The sequence below is a fragment of the Helicoverpa zea genome, chromosome 11, assembly GCF_022581195.2.
Source record: "Helicoverpa zea isolate HzStark_Cry1AcR chromosome 11, ilHelZeax1.1, whole genome shotgun sequence".
Classification (NCBI taxonomy): Eukaryota; Metazoa; Arthropoda; class Insecta; order Lepidoptera; family Noctuidae; genus Helicoverpa; species Helicoverpa zea.
The window spans coordinates 12,614,501-12,634,693 of record NC_061462.1 but is presented as its reverse complement, the minus strand read 5'-3'; the positions used below and the strand labels follow the sequence as shown (position 1 = coordinate 12,634,693).

The 20,193-nt window shown below is 39.4% G+C and overlaps 2 protein-coding genes across 6 annotated transcripts in view; both read right to left on the bottom strand.

The window, feature by feature from the left end:
• Nucleotides 1-20,193, bottom strand: part of LOC124634746 (mitogen-activated protein kinase kinase kinase 4) — a 51,912-nt gene that overhangs the window by 23,280 nt on the left and 8,439 nt on the right. For 3 of the 5 annotated variants that reach the window (XM_047170407.1, XM_047170406.1, XM_047170409.1), the window contains exons 3-9: nucleotides 5,411-5,499; nucleotides 4,718-4,854; nucleotides 4,050-4,265; nucleotides 3,407-3,567; nucleotides 3,097-3,194; nucleotides 2,297-2,496; nucleotides 1,196-1,335 (exon numbers count right to left, since the gene is read on the bottom strand). In XM_047170407.1, the coding sequence (XP_047026363.1) occupies nucleotides 1,196-1,335; nucleotides 2,297-2,496; nucleotides 3,097-3,194; nucleotides 3,407-3,567; nucleotides 4,050-4,265; nucleotides 4,718-4,854; nucleotides 5,411-5,499 (1,041 nt within the window). Of the gene's footprint in view, nucleotides 1-1,195; nucleotides 1,336-2,296; nucleotides 2,497-3,096; nucleotides 3,195-3,406; nucleotides 3,568-4,049; nucleotides 4,266-4,717; nucleotides 4,855-5,410; nucleotides 5,500-18,730; nucleotides 19,017-20,193 lie in introns of those variants that run through there. The other 2 variants (XM_047170410.1, XM_047170408.1) reach the window with 2 other exon arrangements.
• LOC124634753 (splicing factor U2af large subunit B-like) lies at nucleotides 10,505-17,125 on the bottom strand. The gene is made up of 2 exons (XM_047170418.1): nucleotides 16,038-17,125; nucleotides 10,505-11,546 (listed from the first exon to the last, which is right to left on the bottom strand). Exons 1-2 carry the CDS (start codon nucleotides 16,496-16,498, stop codon nucleotides 11,513-11,515), a joined length of 495 nt encoding a protein of 164 aa, XP_047026374.1. The 5' UTR covers nucleotides 16,499-17,125; the 3' UTR covers nucleotides 10,505-11,512.

Here is a 20,193-nt window from a genome sequence, read left to right as displayed (position 1 = left end):
GGCATGCTGTGCCCCGCGGCGCTGGCTCTTGTGCAGTGCCATGTTGTACCAGAGGCACATCGACATACAAGTTAGTCCACATTACCTGCTGATGCTGGAGTCCACGGAGGTGGCATGCTGTGCCCCGCGGCGCTGGCTCTTGTGCAGTGCCATGTTGTACCAGAGGCACATCGACATACAAGTTAGTCCACATTACCTGCTGATGCTGGAGTCCACGGAGGTGGCATGCTGTGCCCCGCGGCGCTGGCTCTTGTGCAGTGCCATGTTGTACCAGAGGCACATCGACATACAAGTTAGTCCACATTACCTGCTGATGCTGGAGTCCACGGAGGTGGCATGCTGTGCCCCGCGGCGCTGGCTCTTGTGCAGTGCCATGTTGTACCAGAGGCACATCGACATACAAGTTAGTCCACATTACCTGCTGATGCTGGAGTCCACGGAGGTGGCATGCTGTGCCCCGCGGCGCTGGCTCTTGTGCAGTGCCATGTTGTACCAGAGGCACATCGACATACAAGTTAGTCCACATTACCTGCTGATGCTGGAGTCCACGGAGGTGGCATGCTGTGCCCCGCGGCGCTGGCTCTTGTGCAGTGCCATGTTGTACCAGAGGCACATCGACATACAAGTTAGTCCACATTACCTGCTGATGCTGGAGTCCACGGAGGTGGCATGCTGTGCCCCGCGGCGCTGGCTCTTGTGCAGTGCCATGTTGTACCAGAGGCACATCGACATACAAGTTAGTCCACATTACCTGCTGATGCTGGAGTCCACGGAGGTGGCATGCTGTGCCCCGCGGCGCTGGCTCTTGTGCAGTGCCATGTTGTACCAGAGGCACATCGACATACAAGTTAGTCCACATTACCTGCTGATGCTGGAGTCCACGGAGGTGGCATGCTGTGCCCCGCGGCGCTGGCTCTTGTGCAGTGCCATGTTGTACCAGAGGCACATCGACATACAAGTTAGTCCACATTACCTGCTGATGCTGGAGTCCACGGAGGTGGCATGCTGTGCCCCGCGGCGCTGGCTCTTGTGCAGTGCCATGTTGTACCAGAGGCACATCGACATACAAGTTAGTCCACATTACCTGCTGATGCTGGAGTCCACGGAGGTGGCATGCTGTGCCCCGCGGCGCTGGCTCTTGTGCAGTGCCATGTTGTACCAGAGGCACATCGACATACAAGTTAGTCCACATTACCTGCTGATGCTGGAGTCCACGGAGGTGGCATGCTGTGCCCCGCGGCGCTGGCTCTTGAGGCGGATGGAGCGCAGCATCCTTCGCATGGCCACCAGCTTCAGCCGCATGTGCAGTGCCATGTTGTACCAGAGGCACATCGCCTGAGGAGATACGAGTTTTAGTTACAAGAGTGTTGGTATTCAGGAAGAAATGTCTCAAAGAAAAAAGGGGACGGGAGGATTTAAAAGAGCTTCTCCACAAGACCTAACTTCTGGAGTCAGGCAGTAAGTCTGGGTAGTTTTCCGGACTAGGATAAAGGAGATTGGGCAAGAATGTATGAAGTTTGGTCCAAATGTCCACCAAGAACGAGACCTATATAATTAAAGAGTCCACTTAATTTAGAGAAACTTTTACTAAAAAACAAAAACAATGCCAAAAAAAAGTTATAGCCAAAAATTTATTCTTAATTTTCGGTAGTTTTTGTATGTTATCATTATTATTTTTTATTTTATTCCACTTCCATTTCCGCACTTTATCTGATACTAAGATGAGTAAGACACATTTGCATATAAACAGCCCATATTTTTTTGCCCGATGAATGTACGAATTACTAACCAATTGAGGTGCCAGAAGTGCTTGAATATACTCAGCGGTTCCTAGATCTAAGAAAGTTCGATGTAACTGGTGGTGTCTTCTCTCCAATTCTATTTTTTCAGAAGTTACAGAAAGTACGAAAATCGAACATCACGAAAAGTAATTGAAAAAATGAAATTGAAAAAATCTATAAAATGTTTTATTTGATTTTGCTATAACTTTTTTCTGGCACTATATTTTTTTTTTTTACTTTCATAACAAAAAATGTTCTCTATTTAACGAGCTATCTAGCCATATAGGTCTCGTTCGTGGTGGACATTTGGACCGGAATCGCCCATTGTCCTTTGTCTATAGTGTAATATAACAAACTTTTAGGAGCGTCTTCACTGACGACTCTATTGAAATATAGAAAATTATTTTTAACATTTCTGAATAATTCATCAACATTGGAAATTAAGTTTTTCAAACAACAATTTGCAAGCAATTCTGCGAGATATACATTGCCTCCACTGTTAAAACTCAACGTACTTTAATCCTATTCTTAAACATCTGCGTGGCTATCTGCGGGTGTTCCACCGTCATGTTCCTGGAGGAGGGGTACAGAGCCACGGCGTTGAAGAAGGAGTCCACCAGCGCCGCCACCTCGCGCATGGCGCGGCCCACCGCCGCCGCGCAGTACGCGCACTCGAATGATAGGCAGCCGAACATCTGCTCCAAATCTCCTCCATCTGCAAATACATAATAATATGTTATAATATAAGACTACCTTTTTTAACAACGCCAAAAATCCTCAAATAACCCCTCCCGCTGTGGGTTAGCAGCGGTGAGGGAGTTTCAGACTGTTACTGACTAAAAACCCGCGTGTCCGTCGTAGGCTTTTTATGTACCAGGGCCGCGGTATCTCTTTCGAACAATCCCGCAGAATATAAGACTACCTGCGTTATGTTTATTTCATTTTGTCTCAATCCATCCAAAGGGTGTCGGTAAGAAATCGCTTTTAGCGATAAGACCGCCCATTGTGTCACCGACTTTAAAATCTTTAGTTTTGTTCTTTGTTGTGCTTTAATTGAATCATAATTAAGAATATATCTATCTGTCTATCTAATAAGAGTTTATCGCCCATGACTTTTGGGACGATTCGGGATTTTCGAGAGGCTTCGGACTACTCTAATACTACGATCTCAATTAGAAAGAAACTAAATCATCATCATCATCATCATCATCATCAGCCTATCGCAGTCCACTGCTGGACATAGGCCTCTCCAAGTGCACGCCACTGAGATCGATTTTCAGCTTCATAAACTAAATAGCAGCAGTAAATAACATACCTTCATTAATTTCCTCATGAACTGTAAGATCTTCCTGTGATGTGACGAAGTTCAACGTGCGCTTGCTATTCGCTCTGCACGGGTTCTTATTTACAAACCTGGAAATAATTATATGACTTATCAAATCTTTGTTACATCAAGGTTTTGTCCAAAACCCCACAGTTCAAAACTACAGTAATGTCCTTAAGTACTCATGACGGCATGAATTTAATACCAACTGGGTTTGTGCTCGTACAATATAGCGTCGGATTTATGACGTCATGAGCACTGACCAATCAAAAGGGTTATAGAGTGATCTGGAAGCACTTACTTATACTCAAAAATATTATTAATAATCTTAGGCACGATGTTCCTCTGGGCACACAGATACGCGTCCTGCTGCGCAAGAGTTCTCCCCGCGAGCTTGGCTTGTAGCTCCAACCAGATCAGGTCTTTGAGCTCGTTCTGCCAGACTTGCTCCTCGCGGCTTATCTGAGGAGATGAGGTTTGTAACATCTTGTGAAGTTTTTGTATGTGGATGATGTCTTCATTTAATAGTTTGGTAGTGCTGGTGTGTACTATCGACATGACTGACTCACTTTGTCTTCAAATCGTTTTTAACTGTCAAAACGATACAGACTACATAGAGGTACTGCAGAGCATGCCGAATTTCGACCTTAGCCTCAACGAAAACTTGCTTTGGGTGAGTCATGCATGTCATAGGTAGATAGTACTTAAACGGTCTATAAATGTTTTATTTGATGTATTGTTATTTGAATGATAGCAATTGCTGAGTATGATTGATGGCTAAATGTTGCGGTAGTGGTATTTTCTGACCACCAATTCAGGGAAGGCATGCACGATTGTATATTGTATAATGCACGAATCAGGACGTTGAACTTTTATTTTACCACTCAGGAAATATTCACTTTTCTCATGCAGATTGTTTCAATAAAATATTCAAAGTTACTCACGGCTCTCTTACAACCCTTCTCAATATTCCCCATATTGATGAGCAGACTGAAGGTCTTGTGGAAGCTGACGCGGCTGGGAGGCAGTTCCTCATCGCCGTCACAGCGCCACCTCTCCTCGCAGTCCGGTAGCAGGGTGTCATGGCCGATGGCTTCGCGGTGCTTCGGCCGCGAGGTGAGGGACATGAACCGGCTGCATGACTCCACCTGAGAGTGGAGCTATTGGAAGTGTTAGTGAGGTCGGGTGAAGCACGTCTGAGATAGTAGAAGAGGAATTAAGACCGAAGATAAACAATTGATGCGTATGGCGTAGCTATAATAGATATTAGAAAGAGATGAAATCATTTAGGAGAAATATCGCTGTGCGTTAATTCTTATGCTCTGAATATCATAATTTAGGTCAACATTAAAATTCTTGTTTACTTTATCTACACTTTTTTGTAACCCGTGTATTATATAGGCTAGCAAGAGTCTTAGTATAAAATCTAATAAGAAAAGTTAGCTTTGATAGAAACCACAGGAAACAGCTGGCACTATAAACTGTTTTATTCTTGTTTTCCTTACATCAACACCAACAACAGCATTATTTATATTTTCTATTCATTGTGATCACACCAATCATCCTTTTGGTCTACTCCTTCCAACTACAAAATTAGAAAAGATAAACTTACTAATGTGGGTACAGCCGGCATCGGGTTTGGAGACGGCAGGGAGTCAACGCGCACATCGTGCGTGAGGTCCTGCTTGCTGTCTCTGGCGCGGGAGCGGATCAGCTTGAGGCTGCACCGCTTCTTCAGACGGTCCAGCACTGAAACATCAGAAGGTACAGTCAGGTACACAAAGATCTCCCATAAGTATATGTCATGACTGTAGGACTAAAATAACCAGGACATCAGAGAAAAGTTGCTGAACGCAGTACAACCGCAAATATTTTGCAATTTGATTGTGTTCTTTTTAGTAGTCTATTGTTGCAATCCACAATAGGAACTTTCATTTGTTTTGAATGTAGACCCGATAAATGTTTTTTTTTTAATCAAGCAGGGAAAGGTTGTGCCAAATAGACTAATGAGTTGAAACTGTCAGGACAACATTTGAGTGAAAGGTGGTGATAGAACAGTTCGAAGCTAGGCAGGCAGTTATTTGATAAATAATCTATACTATAATATTATAAAGAGGAAAACTTTGTTTGTTTGTTTGGTTCTAATGGATAAACTCAAAAACTACTGGACCGATTTTAAATATTAGGCATACATATTTTATCCCGGTGCGGGCAGTATCTCGCAATGGATGCGGGTGAAACCGCGGGAAAACGGCTAGTTGAATATAAAACGGTATCGGAAAATAAATAATGATACTATACGTACTGGGAGAGGAGGGATCGTGCACTTGATGGTCCACGACGTCTTTCCTCTCTCGCAGCAGACGCTGGAAGCCGGGAGCATCCAGGTGGTTCCTGCAACAAAAGCAAAGTTATTGTAGCTATGCTTAACAAATATCATTGATATATGGTAGATGTTGCTCAAAATAATATTGAAATCGAATAAGTATTGAAAGAGACGAAAGTATTGATGAGGTAGAGACTCGTGAGCCTTTGAACTAAGCCTTCAAAATAAGGGTCAAAACAACTTGGAAAATTCTGAACTTGCCTTTATCTCATTCAAAGCTAGAAGAAGGTAGACTTGTGGAATTTGAAGTAAAGTTTAAACACATGAACATTCAAATATTGGATGATGAGTCCATGGCATATAAATATAGCGCAAATGACATTATTTTTATACACCGGGTAACAATAAATAATACTGTCAACGTGTGTTAAACGATTAGGTACTTCATGCCGGGCACGCTATTATCTCATTAAAATACCATTTCAGTGTTCCAAGGACAGTATATTGGGAAATACATCGTTGTTCTAGATACGTAGCTATTATCATGAAAATCAGATGATAATAGTTTTATCTATAGTAACGGAACTAGTTTTGACTACAATCTTAATTATGTTTCTTACTTTATTTTATAAGAAACCAGCTATTTCTTGTGGTTTCACCCGCTTTCCAGGAAATATTTCCGTACTATGATACAATATAAGCTATGTCACCCGTTGATAAAGTAGCTTTGCAGCTTACCAACAATGAAATATTTTTAAGGGGCCTTTAAAGATTACAAACAAAATATATTTTGTTTATTTAATAGGTATCCGTGAATTACAAGATGAGACCTTGAATCAGACTCGAAGACGGAAAGATAAAAACAAGGGTGTAACAAGAATCCTCGTAAAAGTCACATATAAGAATGCAGTTTTTAACGCTGTATCAAGCCAGTTTATAACCCACACCGTACAGGCTTGGAATGCAGAACCTACAAGATCGTCTTAACGAGGAAATCATTTCACCACGCCACCTTCAAAATTCAAGATCATACTTTCTTTAAAAACAATCTATAGGTACAACAATATTTTTAACAGTAAAAACTTTTAAGGAGTAGTGTTAACATTAATTAATTCATTTAAAATGTAAATAATTTAATCTATGTATGTTGCTATTTGTCCACAGTTTATAGATAAGCAAGCCGTTGATTACAAATTGACGGATTATCGCATACTTATTAATCATCGATAGAAACCTTGTCATAATAGTGGTATTGTTTCATTCAACCCAAAAGGGAATGGGTTACAAGGAAATGAAGAATATGATTAAGGATCTATTGGACGTAGTTATGCAGAAACGTTCCAACCCACTGTACGCGTAAATGCTTATATCTCAAATTCAACTTGAATTTGAGATATAAGCATTTACGCGTTTCAGTTGTATTCTTTTTATTCTAACTAGTAAAGGTACTAGAGGTTTTATTGTTGAATTATATTGAGTTTAGATAACCATATGCTAAATTTTAGGCTGTTCAATCACAATAACTCGATTTCGGGTGACTTGTGGGTTGGAACGTTTCTGCATAACTACGTCCTATTGATATTCCCATCACGTTCAATCTACAATACAAGTATGAATTTTAAAAGGAATGACTATCACATGCCTAAAACATTTAAACAAAGGTACTAGTTAAATGTTTAAATAGAGTAATAAAAATACCAAGGTTTTATGCATCATATCGGGTCAGTTTTAGTTAAAGGCTCAGGGGCTCACAATGTGCCTGCTTAGATTCGGCGGCAGATAGTCAGTTTGGTTTGAACTCAGCTTAAGGCTTAAGCAATAGGATTCTTCAGTTACCTACACTACTACGACTGGAAAACAATTGAAGATGAGTTTGCTAGTAGAAATTCTATTGGTTGTTTAAAAACTTCTCCACTGCTCTCCGCTTTGGTGGAGCCGGGCCGTTGTCAGAGGTATACTCCTAGCAAACACATCTTCACTTGTATTTAAGGCGACTGGACCATATGGTGTATTTTTTCTCCACTTCGCTCTATCTACATATAACGTTATTCTCGGACACCTGGCAATTCTTCATATTTTTTTTATGTTGTTTTGGGGCGGCCTCTAGATTTTAAAGGCCCTATTGCCATAGGTTGGTACTGTTGGACTAGCTCGGAAGAGACAGTGAACTGACACCGAATTATGGCAACACTTGATCATCGTACAAGTTGAAAAGTTTCTTTAAGTTAATTCCAAAAACTAAGTTACTGGTCCAATTTAGAAAATTGTGTCACGTTTTCGCTGCGCGTTTATTGAGGTAGGCTAAATGGTTCTCATTCGTGTACAAGTGTACATCCGGGAAGTACACAGGACCTAGTTTTGCGAGCGGTACCTTTTCAGATTTTTGTCACGTTTTGATTAAAACTGTGATTAGATTATAATAAGTCACTCATTAAACATTTGGTGAATAATTTACAATAGGTGCCATTCATGATCGTTATCTAGAAATAAAAGCTGTAGTGTTGCTACGAGTGATACCTGATACTATGATAGAGAAATAAAATATAAATAAATATTTACTTTGACACCTCCATACTGTGTCACAACATAATGCAATCATATTGTAAAATATTTAATAATGGTGAAATATATTTCTGATCCTATTTATCTGTAATTTTTCAGTATTGGATAGAACATGATTTAGCAATACCAGGATTTAAGTGGTACTTTATTATCTAGTATCATGTATGAGGTAAATTTTGGCGGGTCATGATTGTTTGCATGACATGAATGAATAGCCGGCGCCTGCGCATTCTTAGAATAATGTACATACGATAAATGACTAGTTTGAACACGGTTCAAGGTAGGTTAGCAGCTTCCTAGTATAAAGATAGAGCGTTTTTTAGTTCAGTAGTTTTTGAGGAAAACGACAATAGATAAAACATACGACTTCTTTAAATATGGCTTAGAAAACGATTCTCAGAAAACAGACATCGGTTCCAAAAGTCGCAATTTTATAAAATAACCTGTTTTGTGTTAGTAAAAAAAAAAAAAAAACATTTTAACTCCACATTAGAGTCATTGCGACAGTCGATCAAAATAAGATTAAAGATTTAACATTAGCATCTGTTGAATGAACCCTCAGATATTGTTTACACAGTGTTGCCATATTGCACCGGTGTGCACACGTCTTTAACTTTATATTTAAATAAGGCTCCCTTTTATCTGTGTTATCTCAAGCTGACGCAATTTTTTTCTATTTGCCGTGGTTAGATCATAACCCTAGTTTAAGATCTAACACATTATGATTTGGCCGAAAATCAAGAGAACATCTCACGTAGTTTATTATCAAGAAGAAAAAAGAAATATTTTGTTTGTTTGTAATAGATAAACTCGAAAAATACTGGACCGATGTTAAAAATTATTTCACTGCTTGAAAGCTACACTCTTCCCGAGTGACATATTTTATCCCGGTACGGGCAGTAGTTCCCGCAGGAAAACGGCTAGTCTTTCATTAGGGAAATGACACAGCATATAAAATCTTAAAATTCTGTTAAACCCAAACGGAAAAGTATTATCAAATTTCTTCGTATGCTATCACATAGCAATGCGGTGTATAATTCAATATCTATCGATGTCCTACTTATGTTATTCTAGATCGAAGAGTGAGCTGAGTCATATCCTGAAAATATCTTATCGTCGTAATTTTATTGTAATAAGTCCTTCGATGATATAATTTGGTGTTTTGTTTGCAGTATTTATTCGTCTGCGTAATATTTTGGCATTTTGTTTTAGTCACGTTCCTTATTTAGTCAATCGGCTACCTACACGACCTACACGGACCGAATTTTTATGTTGCTTGTGTTGCTTGACTGGCTGCAGATGACACGGGATGTTTCTCAAAGTCCATGATCCATATCATATGAAATAGGGCTTGACCCTACACCTGCACAGATCAATTCCAATCTTTTCGACCATAAAAAAGACAAATTATCCAATTCAAAAATTCTGTTGTAAAGAAATTAATGTTATTGAGCAAAAGTCTGATTTACTTCTGAACTCTGCAAAGTGCCACACACGACAAACGATATTTCTCTATCAACGAGCCGCGACGATAGAAGCTACTAAAAAAACTTGCTAAGCGGCATTTGTAAATACACAAACCACTTTGAATAAATAAACAAATGACTGGACAGTTTTCAATTCACAACACATCCCACACAGATTTCTGGCAAACAAACTCTAGTTGACAACTCAGTTTTCTCTTAGTGTCACTTGGACAGTAACTGCCTTGGAGTCTGGAAGTTCAAAGTCAAAGTCAAATCATTTAGGCCTTTACAAGCACTTATGAACGTCAAAAATATAACTAAGTTTGATTCTGGTTGCCCATTCCAAAAGTAGCTTATGCAACATGGAGAAAAACGGACAATAAACTCCAAGAAGTTGGAAGATGGAAGGGCATTATTATAGCTGGTGTGTCCAACTATTACCTATAAGCTGTAGAATGACCACTTCAGAGGCCATCAGATCGATGTGAGGAAACTAACCTTGTCTATAATAAAACCTACAGTTCAAAAAAATAGAAGATTTAGACAGTAAATTAGGCAATAATCCGGTATTTTAACAAAATTAACCTTCAATAATATCATTAAGTATCCCATTGAAGCCGATTACAGCCTCACACACAAGTTTAGCTATCTTATCTAACGCGACACTTGCACATTGTATTTTTATTACCTACTTGTTATCAATCTGAATAATATTGGTTATAGACTCGGCCGGTTGAGTTATTTAAAAATACTTTTGTCACACAAATGTTCATGATAGATTACTTATGGGTATGATTTAAGCTGTCACCAATTTAATTCATTTTGTGTTTCTTAAATAATAGGGTTTGCCCTCAAAATAGTAGATTTGTCACCAAATGTAGTCACCAAACAATATAAAATCATTTCCACAATAAATTACCGAAAATCATGGAGATATGGGGTCAAGTACCAAATAAATGATTTTGTATGTATTATAATAGGTTTGTCCTAATAGTATTTATAGGACTACCTCAGAAGTAAGGGCACGAACAGGAAACAAAGATTCTTCGTTTAAACTTGAATATATTTAGTAAACCAAAACAAATAACAATCCAGCCTTGAAAATTATCCAGCCATCCAATTTACGTCTTACACTTGAACAACTTGACGCAACCGCACAATTCAACGGTCCGAGCCAGAATGCCCCCACCTGATCTTATTCCGTTCAAATCAATTTCCGGTGTTGCCAGATGGCGAAAAGTAAAATCTCCTCAAATTGAAATGTTGCCATAATAAAAATTCTAAAGCATCAGAATTCGTAATTAAAAAGATAAAATAAACGTGAAAAACATTTCGAACCTTACACTCGTCCATCCTGACATTGTGTATGCCCTCATACACAACCCAGGTGGAACCTTACACTCGGCAAGTGGGTGGGAACATTTTGCTTACACAATAATCATTTCAATTGCATAATATTTTGTTTGACCTAATATAAAGTGATACTATAAGTATAATTAAATGTTTTGATCTATATTTTGTTATTTTTAGAAACATCTATGTATAGTATTTTACAGTGCATGCATGTTTGTTTTACAAGAATCGCATATTTTACAGGCTTCGTGTTTTGATTGTCGTATATAGTTTGTTGATTGCTATTATATTAGACTACCGTATTTCTAAACCTTCAGTTAACATTAGTTATTTTTATACTTAATACAATTGACTATTTTGGCTATCCAGTTGTAAGTTTTGTACTAGGTAATTAGTGTAGGTATGATTTGGTGTTAACTAGATACAATTTGTCTAAAACCAAAACTATACATTTTAAATTTGAACATAAAAATATCTAAGAGAAATTAGCCATGCAAAATCCAGACACGCGGTAACGCTACGAGCCTGAATTTCCGAGAACAAGACTGGTAACCATCCTTCAATTATTATCAATCGAACCATGAGTATTTGTATTACCCGTCCATCCAATAACAATCCAAATCTATCAACTAACTAACCACCTTCCATTTGATTAAGTCAGTTGTAGATTAACCAATAACCATCCATGTAACAGGTCAAGTCACGGCGTATCCGTTTGATGCCTCATGCTTGACCTGAAACAGAAAAATAAAACATATATGTAGGTATGTAGCCATCTCTCGAATAATTTACAACATAATTAAATAAAACATTAATAAATATCTTTTGAAACTTAGGTAATTGTTTATCAACTAGTCAATCAGAAGACATTGCATCATCGCCATCATCAGGCGCGTCATCCTCATCAACTACGTCTTCTATTTCCAATGACGCTACGTGAATCCACGGCTTCATCCTGTCTGAAGCAACAGTGGTCTTTTTCTTATTCCTCATTCCCTCAAAACCGGCAATAGGGGCTACCTTGTATCTATCGTTGCCCAGAATTTTAATAACTTTATACGGTCCCTCATAATTAGGCATGAGTTTTGTACTTTTACCGTTGTTGTGAAAAGCGACTTTAGTTATTTTAACCAGTTCCCCGTTTTTATATACACGTGCTGGTCGGCGTCCTTTATCGTAATATAGTTTCTGAGCTACTTGGCATTTATCTATCCTATCCTTGACTTCTACACGAATTGAATCTACATCCTCGTCTTCACGAGTATTAATTACTATTTCATTCATTGCCGAATTCTTTTCGCTATTCATTTTAGATCCGAACATAACCTCTGCAGGTGACCTACCAATTGTTTTTTGCATAGTATTGTTTAAGCCCCATTGTATTTTTCCTAATTTGTCATCCCAGTTTCTTTCATCATCTCTTAGGTTCTCTGCTGTCAAGGAATCGAGGATAGTTCTGTTATACCTCTCGACTTGTCCGTTTGACCTGGGGCTCGCAACTGCATTAAGAACATGCCTTATCCCCTGGTCTAGACAAAACCTCCTGAACGAATGAGAGGTAAAACAGGACCCTCGATCGCTGATAACACGGTCAGGGACTCTAAACGTATCAAAGATGTCTCTTAAAGCCTTAATAAGATTCTGGGTATTTGTGTTCCTCACTGGTTTAATAAATACAAACTTTGTAAAAGAGTCAACCACCGTCAGTATGTGTGTGTTGCCTCGTTTTGATTTGACAAAGGGTCCAAGATGGTCGACGTGTAGCGTATGAAAAGGAATCGCAACCTTTTCGATGGGATGTAATAATCCTTCTCGAGAGGTTTCATTTTTCTTTGCGAAAGCACAATCGATACACGCCGATACGTACTTTCTGATGAACCGTTTCATTTTGGCAAACCAATAGTTTCTTTTGATACGTTCGTAAGTTTTCTCAAAACCAACATGCCCTAGGTCGTCATGGTTCATCTTGCAAACTTGCCATCTTGCACCCTTCGGCACCACAAATCTAACAGAGTCCTTATTTCTATCCACGTATCGGTATAGCTTATTGTCCCGTATAACATAGTTTTCCTTAATATACTCTATCCCTTTAGGATCTAAGTCGCTTCCAACAATATCGCGAATTCGACAAAGCTCCGAATCTCCTAGCTGCAGAGTAAGTAGCCAGTCGCCCTCACTTATGGCCATGACTGTGGGATACTGCTGACAATTTTGCGTGTCTATATCTCGTATAGGATTTCTCGATAATGCGTCAACGTGGTTCATCCTTGTACCTGCCCTGTATTCCACGACGCAATCAAATTCCTGCATAGCGAGCCACCATCGGGCAATCCTAGGTATTAGGTCGCGTTTTCCGAACGTGGAACGTAAGGCGCTGCAGTCTGTAACGACCTTAAAAGTTTTGCCTAACAGGTATACTCTAAACTTTTTAAGGGAGCATATAACAGCTAGAGTTTCCAGTTCGTATGAGTGAAAGTTCTTTTCCTCAGGGGTCGTCTGTCGGCTATAATAGGCCACAGGATGAAAAGAACCTTCACTCCCTTTTGGGCGCTGTAAAAGGATCCCTCCTACACCCAGTTTACTCGCATCAGTATGCAGTTCAAACTCTGCAGAGGGGTCATATATTGTCAGCACGGGTCTACTGATTAGTTTCCGTTTTAAAACACTAAATGCTTCTTCTTGATCGGTGGACCAGTTCCACACAGTATCCCTTTTAAGCAGTTTAGTGAGAGGGTGTGCTAATTGTGCAAAGCCTTGGATGAACCTCCTAAAATAGCTCACCAGACCTAAGAATTGGCGCACACCGTGTATATTTTCCGGACGGGGAAAATCTGCAACACTTTGAATTTTTGACATCCCCGGCCGCATACCCTCAGCGCTAATTTCGTAGCCCAGATAGTTTATCCTGTTTTGAAGAAAACTGCATTTAGACAGATTCAATTTTAGATTAGCTTCCCGTAACAACTGTAATATATCTTCTAACCGTTTCATGCATTCCGACGGATCCTTTCCGTATATTAGCAAGTCATCTATATACACAGTAGCCTTCTCAAACCTAGCTGAACCTAGAACGTTATTCATCATTCGCTGGAATACTGCTGGCGCGTTTGCCAAGCCGAACGGCATACGATTGTACTCGTATTGTCCGTCCGGCGTGACAAACGCCGTTAGGTGTTTACTTTCTTCCGCGATGGGGACTTGATAATACCCAGACATAAGATAACGTAATGAACCACGCTTGTCCAGAAAGTCTGGCAATCTCATCATCGATGACAGGTATGGGGTATCTCTCCTTCACCGTGACCGAATTTAGTAATCGGTAATCGACGCATAGTCGAATATTGCCATCTTTCTTGCGGACAAGAATTATGGGACTCGCGTAATTGGAAGCAGATTCCCTAATGATTCCCGCCTGCAACATCTCATCTATCATGGCGCGTACCTTTTCACGTTCGAAGTGCGAAAGTCGATACGGTCTATAGACGACTGGACGTTGGCTGTTCAGTTCTATTTTCATTTCGGTGGTTGTTGTGCACCCCAGATCACCCAAAGTGGATGCAAAACATTCTTTGTGGCGACGTAACAATTCAAGCAGTTTTTCCTTGTCGCTTTCAGATATAGAATCGCCTACGTGAACGTCTTTCTCGTCGAAACCCTCGCCCACATTGTTCTCAAAGAATTGACCTTCGATGGACTTTGCTACCTCCGTGAGCCTATAAACTGCCTCCACTCTTTCGGCTCGCGAAAAGACGAAATTTTCTAGCACCCGGCATGGTGTCGAACACGGCGTTAATGTGACAAAAAGGAGACTATCCTTGGCCTCGTAGACACCACCACATACCAAGTATTGATCATTTGGCTTACCTACTATCTTAGAGTCTAGTATTAAATTTCCTGTGAATTCCTTGTGCGTTAAAGCTCTAATACTGGCTGGACCGAATAGTACATTATGAGCCGCGGATCTGATTCTTATCTTGTCACCGTCTTCTATGATATCAAAAGTTGAAGTGTCATTACTATTACATAAGAAATTCAACTTATGCGCATCTTTATACAACGCAATATGTGGTTGCTCTGAATAAGTTTGCCCAACAAGTATTGGTTTTTCTAAAAACACGTCGTCTACTACTCTAAATACGACATCGGCCTCAATATCGTCAACACTTATCTTAAACTTAGCAGAACCCAAGGAATATATCAATTTATTACCAAAACCAGTCAGTGGGATTGGAATATTATCATGTTGTAGCCCAAGCTTTGAAAATGTAGTTTTCCGTATTAAACTAGCCTCGCTACCTAGATCAACGAAGGCTTCAACGATATTATCCCCAATTTTAACTGATTTTATGAATTTATTGTTCGGATTTGAGTTCTTTATACGCATTGTCTTTGTTATAGTGTCAGTCTTACTATTCCCCATTTCAGATTTAGAGCGACATGTTTCAGCCTTGTGTCCAATTCTGTTACACGTTGAGCATTTCACTAAAGGCTTCGTACATTTAGAGAAAGGGTGTCCTTTCTCCTTACAGTTGTAACAATACACATTTGGATTGCTCTTGCTATTGGGCCTGAAACTTTGTCGATCATCAGAGGAGGCACCCACCTTATCCCGGTTAAAAAATGGATGTGTCGGGAGTTCTTTGTTGTTACTTAGTAGGAATTTTAATAATTGATCCGGCTCATCGCATCTCAACGCCAACGCGCTAGATCTCATAGTTTTATCACTTATGCCATGGATGATGCAGTCTACCGCGCGCCTACCCGTTATGTCACATTGATTAAGGAGGGCCAATTTCTCGTAATAATAATTCTCGACTAACTCATTGGGACGACTTTTGCGCTTCAACATATCCTCAAGAAGTTGTCCGTAATTTTGCTCACAGGGAAAAGCACTCATCAACTTTATCTGCCATTCCTTCCAGGTGAACAAAATCGAGTTAAGACTCTCGTACCATGTTTTTGCAAGTCCCGAGAGTTTCTGCATCGCAAAATGCACTGTAGTTCTTCCATCCCAGCCGTAAACCTCTGCACACTCGTTAACCTTCTTTAACCACGTGTCCATACGTTGGTTTTTCTGAGATAGATTAAATTCTGGAAGTATATTTTTATCGAAACCTTTACTGATTGAGGGTAAGCATTGATTTGACGGCTGCGATGGAATGACATCTCTAATATTCTTAAATAATTTCACGACATCGTTAGTAGTAAAAGTGGGAGTACATGACCTTTTAGTGCGATGCTCGACGCTGGCTCGGCTGCGACTCCTTGACCTCATCTCATGCTCGCCACGATCCACGCTGCGCCGCCGGTTGCGATGCTCGCTGCGGCGCTCGCTTCGATGCTCGCCTCGATGCTCGCTGCGGCGCTCGCTGTGATGCTCGCTACGGCGCTCGCTGCGGCGCTCGCTGCGGCGCTCGCTGCGGCGCTCGCTGCGGCGCTCGCTGTGACGCTCGCTGCGGCGCTCGCTAAGATGCTCGCTGTGCTTCCTGCGCTGTTCGGCGTCTCGTTCTTGTTGCAAGGCCAACTCCAAGAGCCGAACCTTCTCCTGCTCCCGCCTGAGCGCCAACTCGCGGTCCCGTACTCCGCGACTGCGACTGCGGCTGCGCTCGCGGCTGTGGCTACGCCGTGTGAGTGAACGACTGCTTCGAGGGGTCTCTAGCCTGCCATGGCCATTTCCAGTCTCCATTTTCTGAAACTCGTCGAACAAAATTGTAGATTTTAGTAAGAGAACTAAACCTTAAGATATCTCGTAAACGGTAAGTCTGACGACAAAAATAACACGTTTTTTCACCCCTTTTATATACCCCTGCAATATTTTTTTTTTTTTGTGGTTGTTTTTTTTTTTTTTTTTTTTTTTTTTTTTTTTTTTTTTTTTTTTTTTTTTTCAATAATTAATATACCCTGTATACGGGTTAGATGCAAAAATAATATAAATGAATCCGCAAGGTTTAAATAACTATGTGGTACATGCAAAGTATTTGAATTGGGATATTTGGATTCCATATTACTGAAGAAAATTGTCCGCATGGGCTGATTTTTCAATCATCAGCTAACTTCCATCCAAGGAATAAATATGGCGGTTTGACATATTTTCTATACAAAAGCTGTCAAACACACTCCTCAGATAAGAGCCATCCGGCGATTGAAAAATCGGCCCTAAGTAAAATAAATAAGTAAAATACATGTATTAAAAATTGTGGAATAGGCAGGTACAACTATGTATGTACCTCTTGAATAATATTTTTAACAGTTAAGTTAGCGTGATTATTGCAAAACAGATTATTAAATATAAAAGTAAAAATAGATGTAGGCGTGTACTTACGTTTTCTTTATCCCACTTCTGAGATATAGGACTACCTCAGAAGTAAGGGCACGAACAGGAAACAAAGATTCTTCGTTTAAACTTGAATATATTTAGTAAACCAAAACAAATAACAATCCAGCCTTGAAAATTATCCAGCCATCCAATTTACGTCTTACACTTGAACAACTTGACGCAACCGCACAATTCAACGGTCCGAGCCAGAATGCCCCCACCTGATCTTATTCCGTTCAAATCAATTTCCGGTGTTGCCAGATGGCGAAAAGTAAAATCTCCTCAAATTGAAATGTTGCCATAATAAAAATTCTAAAGCATCAGAATTCGTAATTAAAAAGATAAAATAAACGTGAAAAACATTTCGAACCTTACATATTTAAGCAAACTAATTTAAAGAGATCACCAATAAATCATATATTATATCACTAGAAAATTTCATGAAGGTCTAAAAATGTAGGGTGGTCGTCATCATCATTTCAACCAAAAGAGTCTACTACTTAACTGGCCATGTGCCTCCCCCCAAGGGCTTTAGTTTCCACAGGTAGTATAAATATATTTAAATTAAATTTCTAGCTGAATAGTAAATAAAACAATTAATCAAAGTCAAAATAATCAATATTTATTGTTAAAAATCTCACTGCCCGCGCCCCGCATCGTATGATCGTACCTACAACCAACCTACAACCCATTCGTTGAGGCCCGAAAGCGCGCCAATTTGTCTCCCTTCCCTTCCTCTTCCCTTTGAACATATTTTTATTAAAATTATAAACTGATGTATTAAATTGGTAACGAATACATTATTTTAATAACTGAACGAAATAAAATGTAACTACTGTATTGGTGACAAAATAACAAATAAAAAGGAGTCGCAGTCAGGGATCGATTAATCGATTTATTTGGTGACAGATCTACCATTTTGAGCACCAAGCTATTATTTAAGTAATAAAACTATTATTATAAGAACGAAGTTTATATTCATGTAATGCACTACAATTTTATTGGTAATCCATCTCATATTTTACACATTATATTAACAATAATTTGCTAATTCATACCTGGGAACACTCTTTGTTTATCTGAGAACGAAAATATTTCGTGGCGATAGATCTATTTATTAGGTGATACAACTTGATGACAAATATAAATTTTGGTGACAAAAAATATAGTTCCCATTACTTATATGGCAAAAGATATAGAGTACTGCCGGCTAACAGCGATTCTTTGGAGGCAAAATCTTGAATTCTATGTTATTTTACCATTTTAGAAACCCACCCCTAAGTTAACACACTAAAATAATTTGATCTCCTGCTTTTACAAATAGGTAAATATGCCATAATTTACCACATAGGATAGAACTACTAAAGAGGTTAAGTAATAAGGTACATAAGTACAATTTATCAATTAGGCAGTCTGTTATTTAAGCTTTCTCTGCTATGCAAAAATCAATAAGGAGAATTAGGCACAATAACACTTTTAACCTTAAAAAATCCTATGACAATTACTACGTTGTTATTCAACAAAATTGATCATGTGTTCCAACTCATTTCTGCCGCATTATCGTTATCACTAAACTTATAATAAATAGATTAGCCACAATACCTGTCCCCTTCAATGATGACGAGAAAACTCACAAAATCACAAGACACAAAACACACACACACAGCACTAATCACTAAAATATCTTGGACAACACTTAAGAAACCTGTCCATACAAATAACAGCTAATAACTGAGGTTACATAAAAATTTTGGGCGGCCTGATGACCCCTGCCCCCCTCCCCCCTCCATATCGCTGACGTCACATAGACCGGCGGCCGCCATGTTAAGTAGTTGATCAAACACACAATAGGTACATTAATTAATGATGTGCATAGTATTGTATCTAAAACAATCTGCAATGCGTGATAAGAATGTGTTAATTATTTTTGCGGTTAATTGGGTTTCTGGTTAGGCTTTTGATAAATAGGGGGGATGATAGTGGGGTTATATATTTTGATATTTTTAGAGGTAACTTATTGCGGACAGAGCTAGAGATTTCTGCCTGTGCAATAGAGGCCTCTGCTGAAACCCCTGTGTTCAATGAGGAATAATATGTAAGGCAGAAAAAGTACTAATGGCCTACTGGAAATTAGAAATACCAAGAGGCAATCGAAGCTACTATACCCACAACAACAAAACCATAGTCGCCACAAAAATTGCGAAATACAATAACTTCAAAACCAACTACGTTATCCAAAAATAGCACTAATAGCCCTTGAAATATTGACGTCATATAACCACCCTCTCGTCCATAACTTCCTGCAATGTATTCTAAGTTATTTACATACACATAATATCATCTGCCCAGCCTTTTCCAACTATGTTGGGGTCGGCTTCTAGTCTAACCGAATGCAGCTGAGTACCAGTGTTTTACAAGGAGCGACTGACCTCCACAAGTCAGTTACCCGGGCTTTTTTCAAGATATTTATATAGGAACAATATAAACATAAAGCATAGTTATCACTGTTACCACCCGTCTTCCAATACGTAGTAGACTGATAGCCTTATCTACTCATTGTATACAGTATATTTTGTTATATTTTCTTGGCGGAACTGTATCTTTGTATATTTTATCAAGCAAACAGCTGGCTTCTTCCACACTTGTGTTGATTAGTGTTTAATAAACTATGTTGATATGTATTAAATACATAAAACATAAACAATAGTATTCAATATAAATGAAATCAGCAATCTAATAAAAGAAAATAGTTCAACCTGGTTTTAAATAGTTTACAAGGGACTACACCCATATTATTTTCATTGATTAAATAAAAAAAGATATGATAAACAAACACACACATAGCTCGCGGAACAGATGGCCGATGGAGCAGAAAAGTTTTCGAGTGGCGACCACGACCCGGTAAACGCAGCTTTGGCATACTTCCCAATAGATGGATGGATGATCTGGCCAAGGTCGCCGGGAAGCAGTGGATGCGAGTTGCTGAAGATCGAACAAGCTGGCGAACCTTGGGGGACGCCTTAGTCCAGCAGTGGACGTCTTTCGGCCGACACGACTACACACTT

Coding starts and splice junctions, on each gene's coding strand:
- LOC124634753 (XM_047170418.1), bottom strand. CDS start 16,498: ATGGAGACTGGAAATGGCCATGGCAGGCTAGAGACCCCTCGAAGCAGT. Junction 11,547..16,037: donor GTCGAGCATCGCACTAAAAG/GTCATGTACTCC, acceptor TTTCTGTTTCAG/GTCAAGCATGAGGCATCAAA.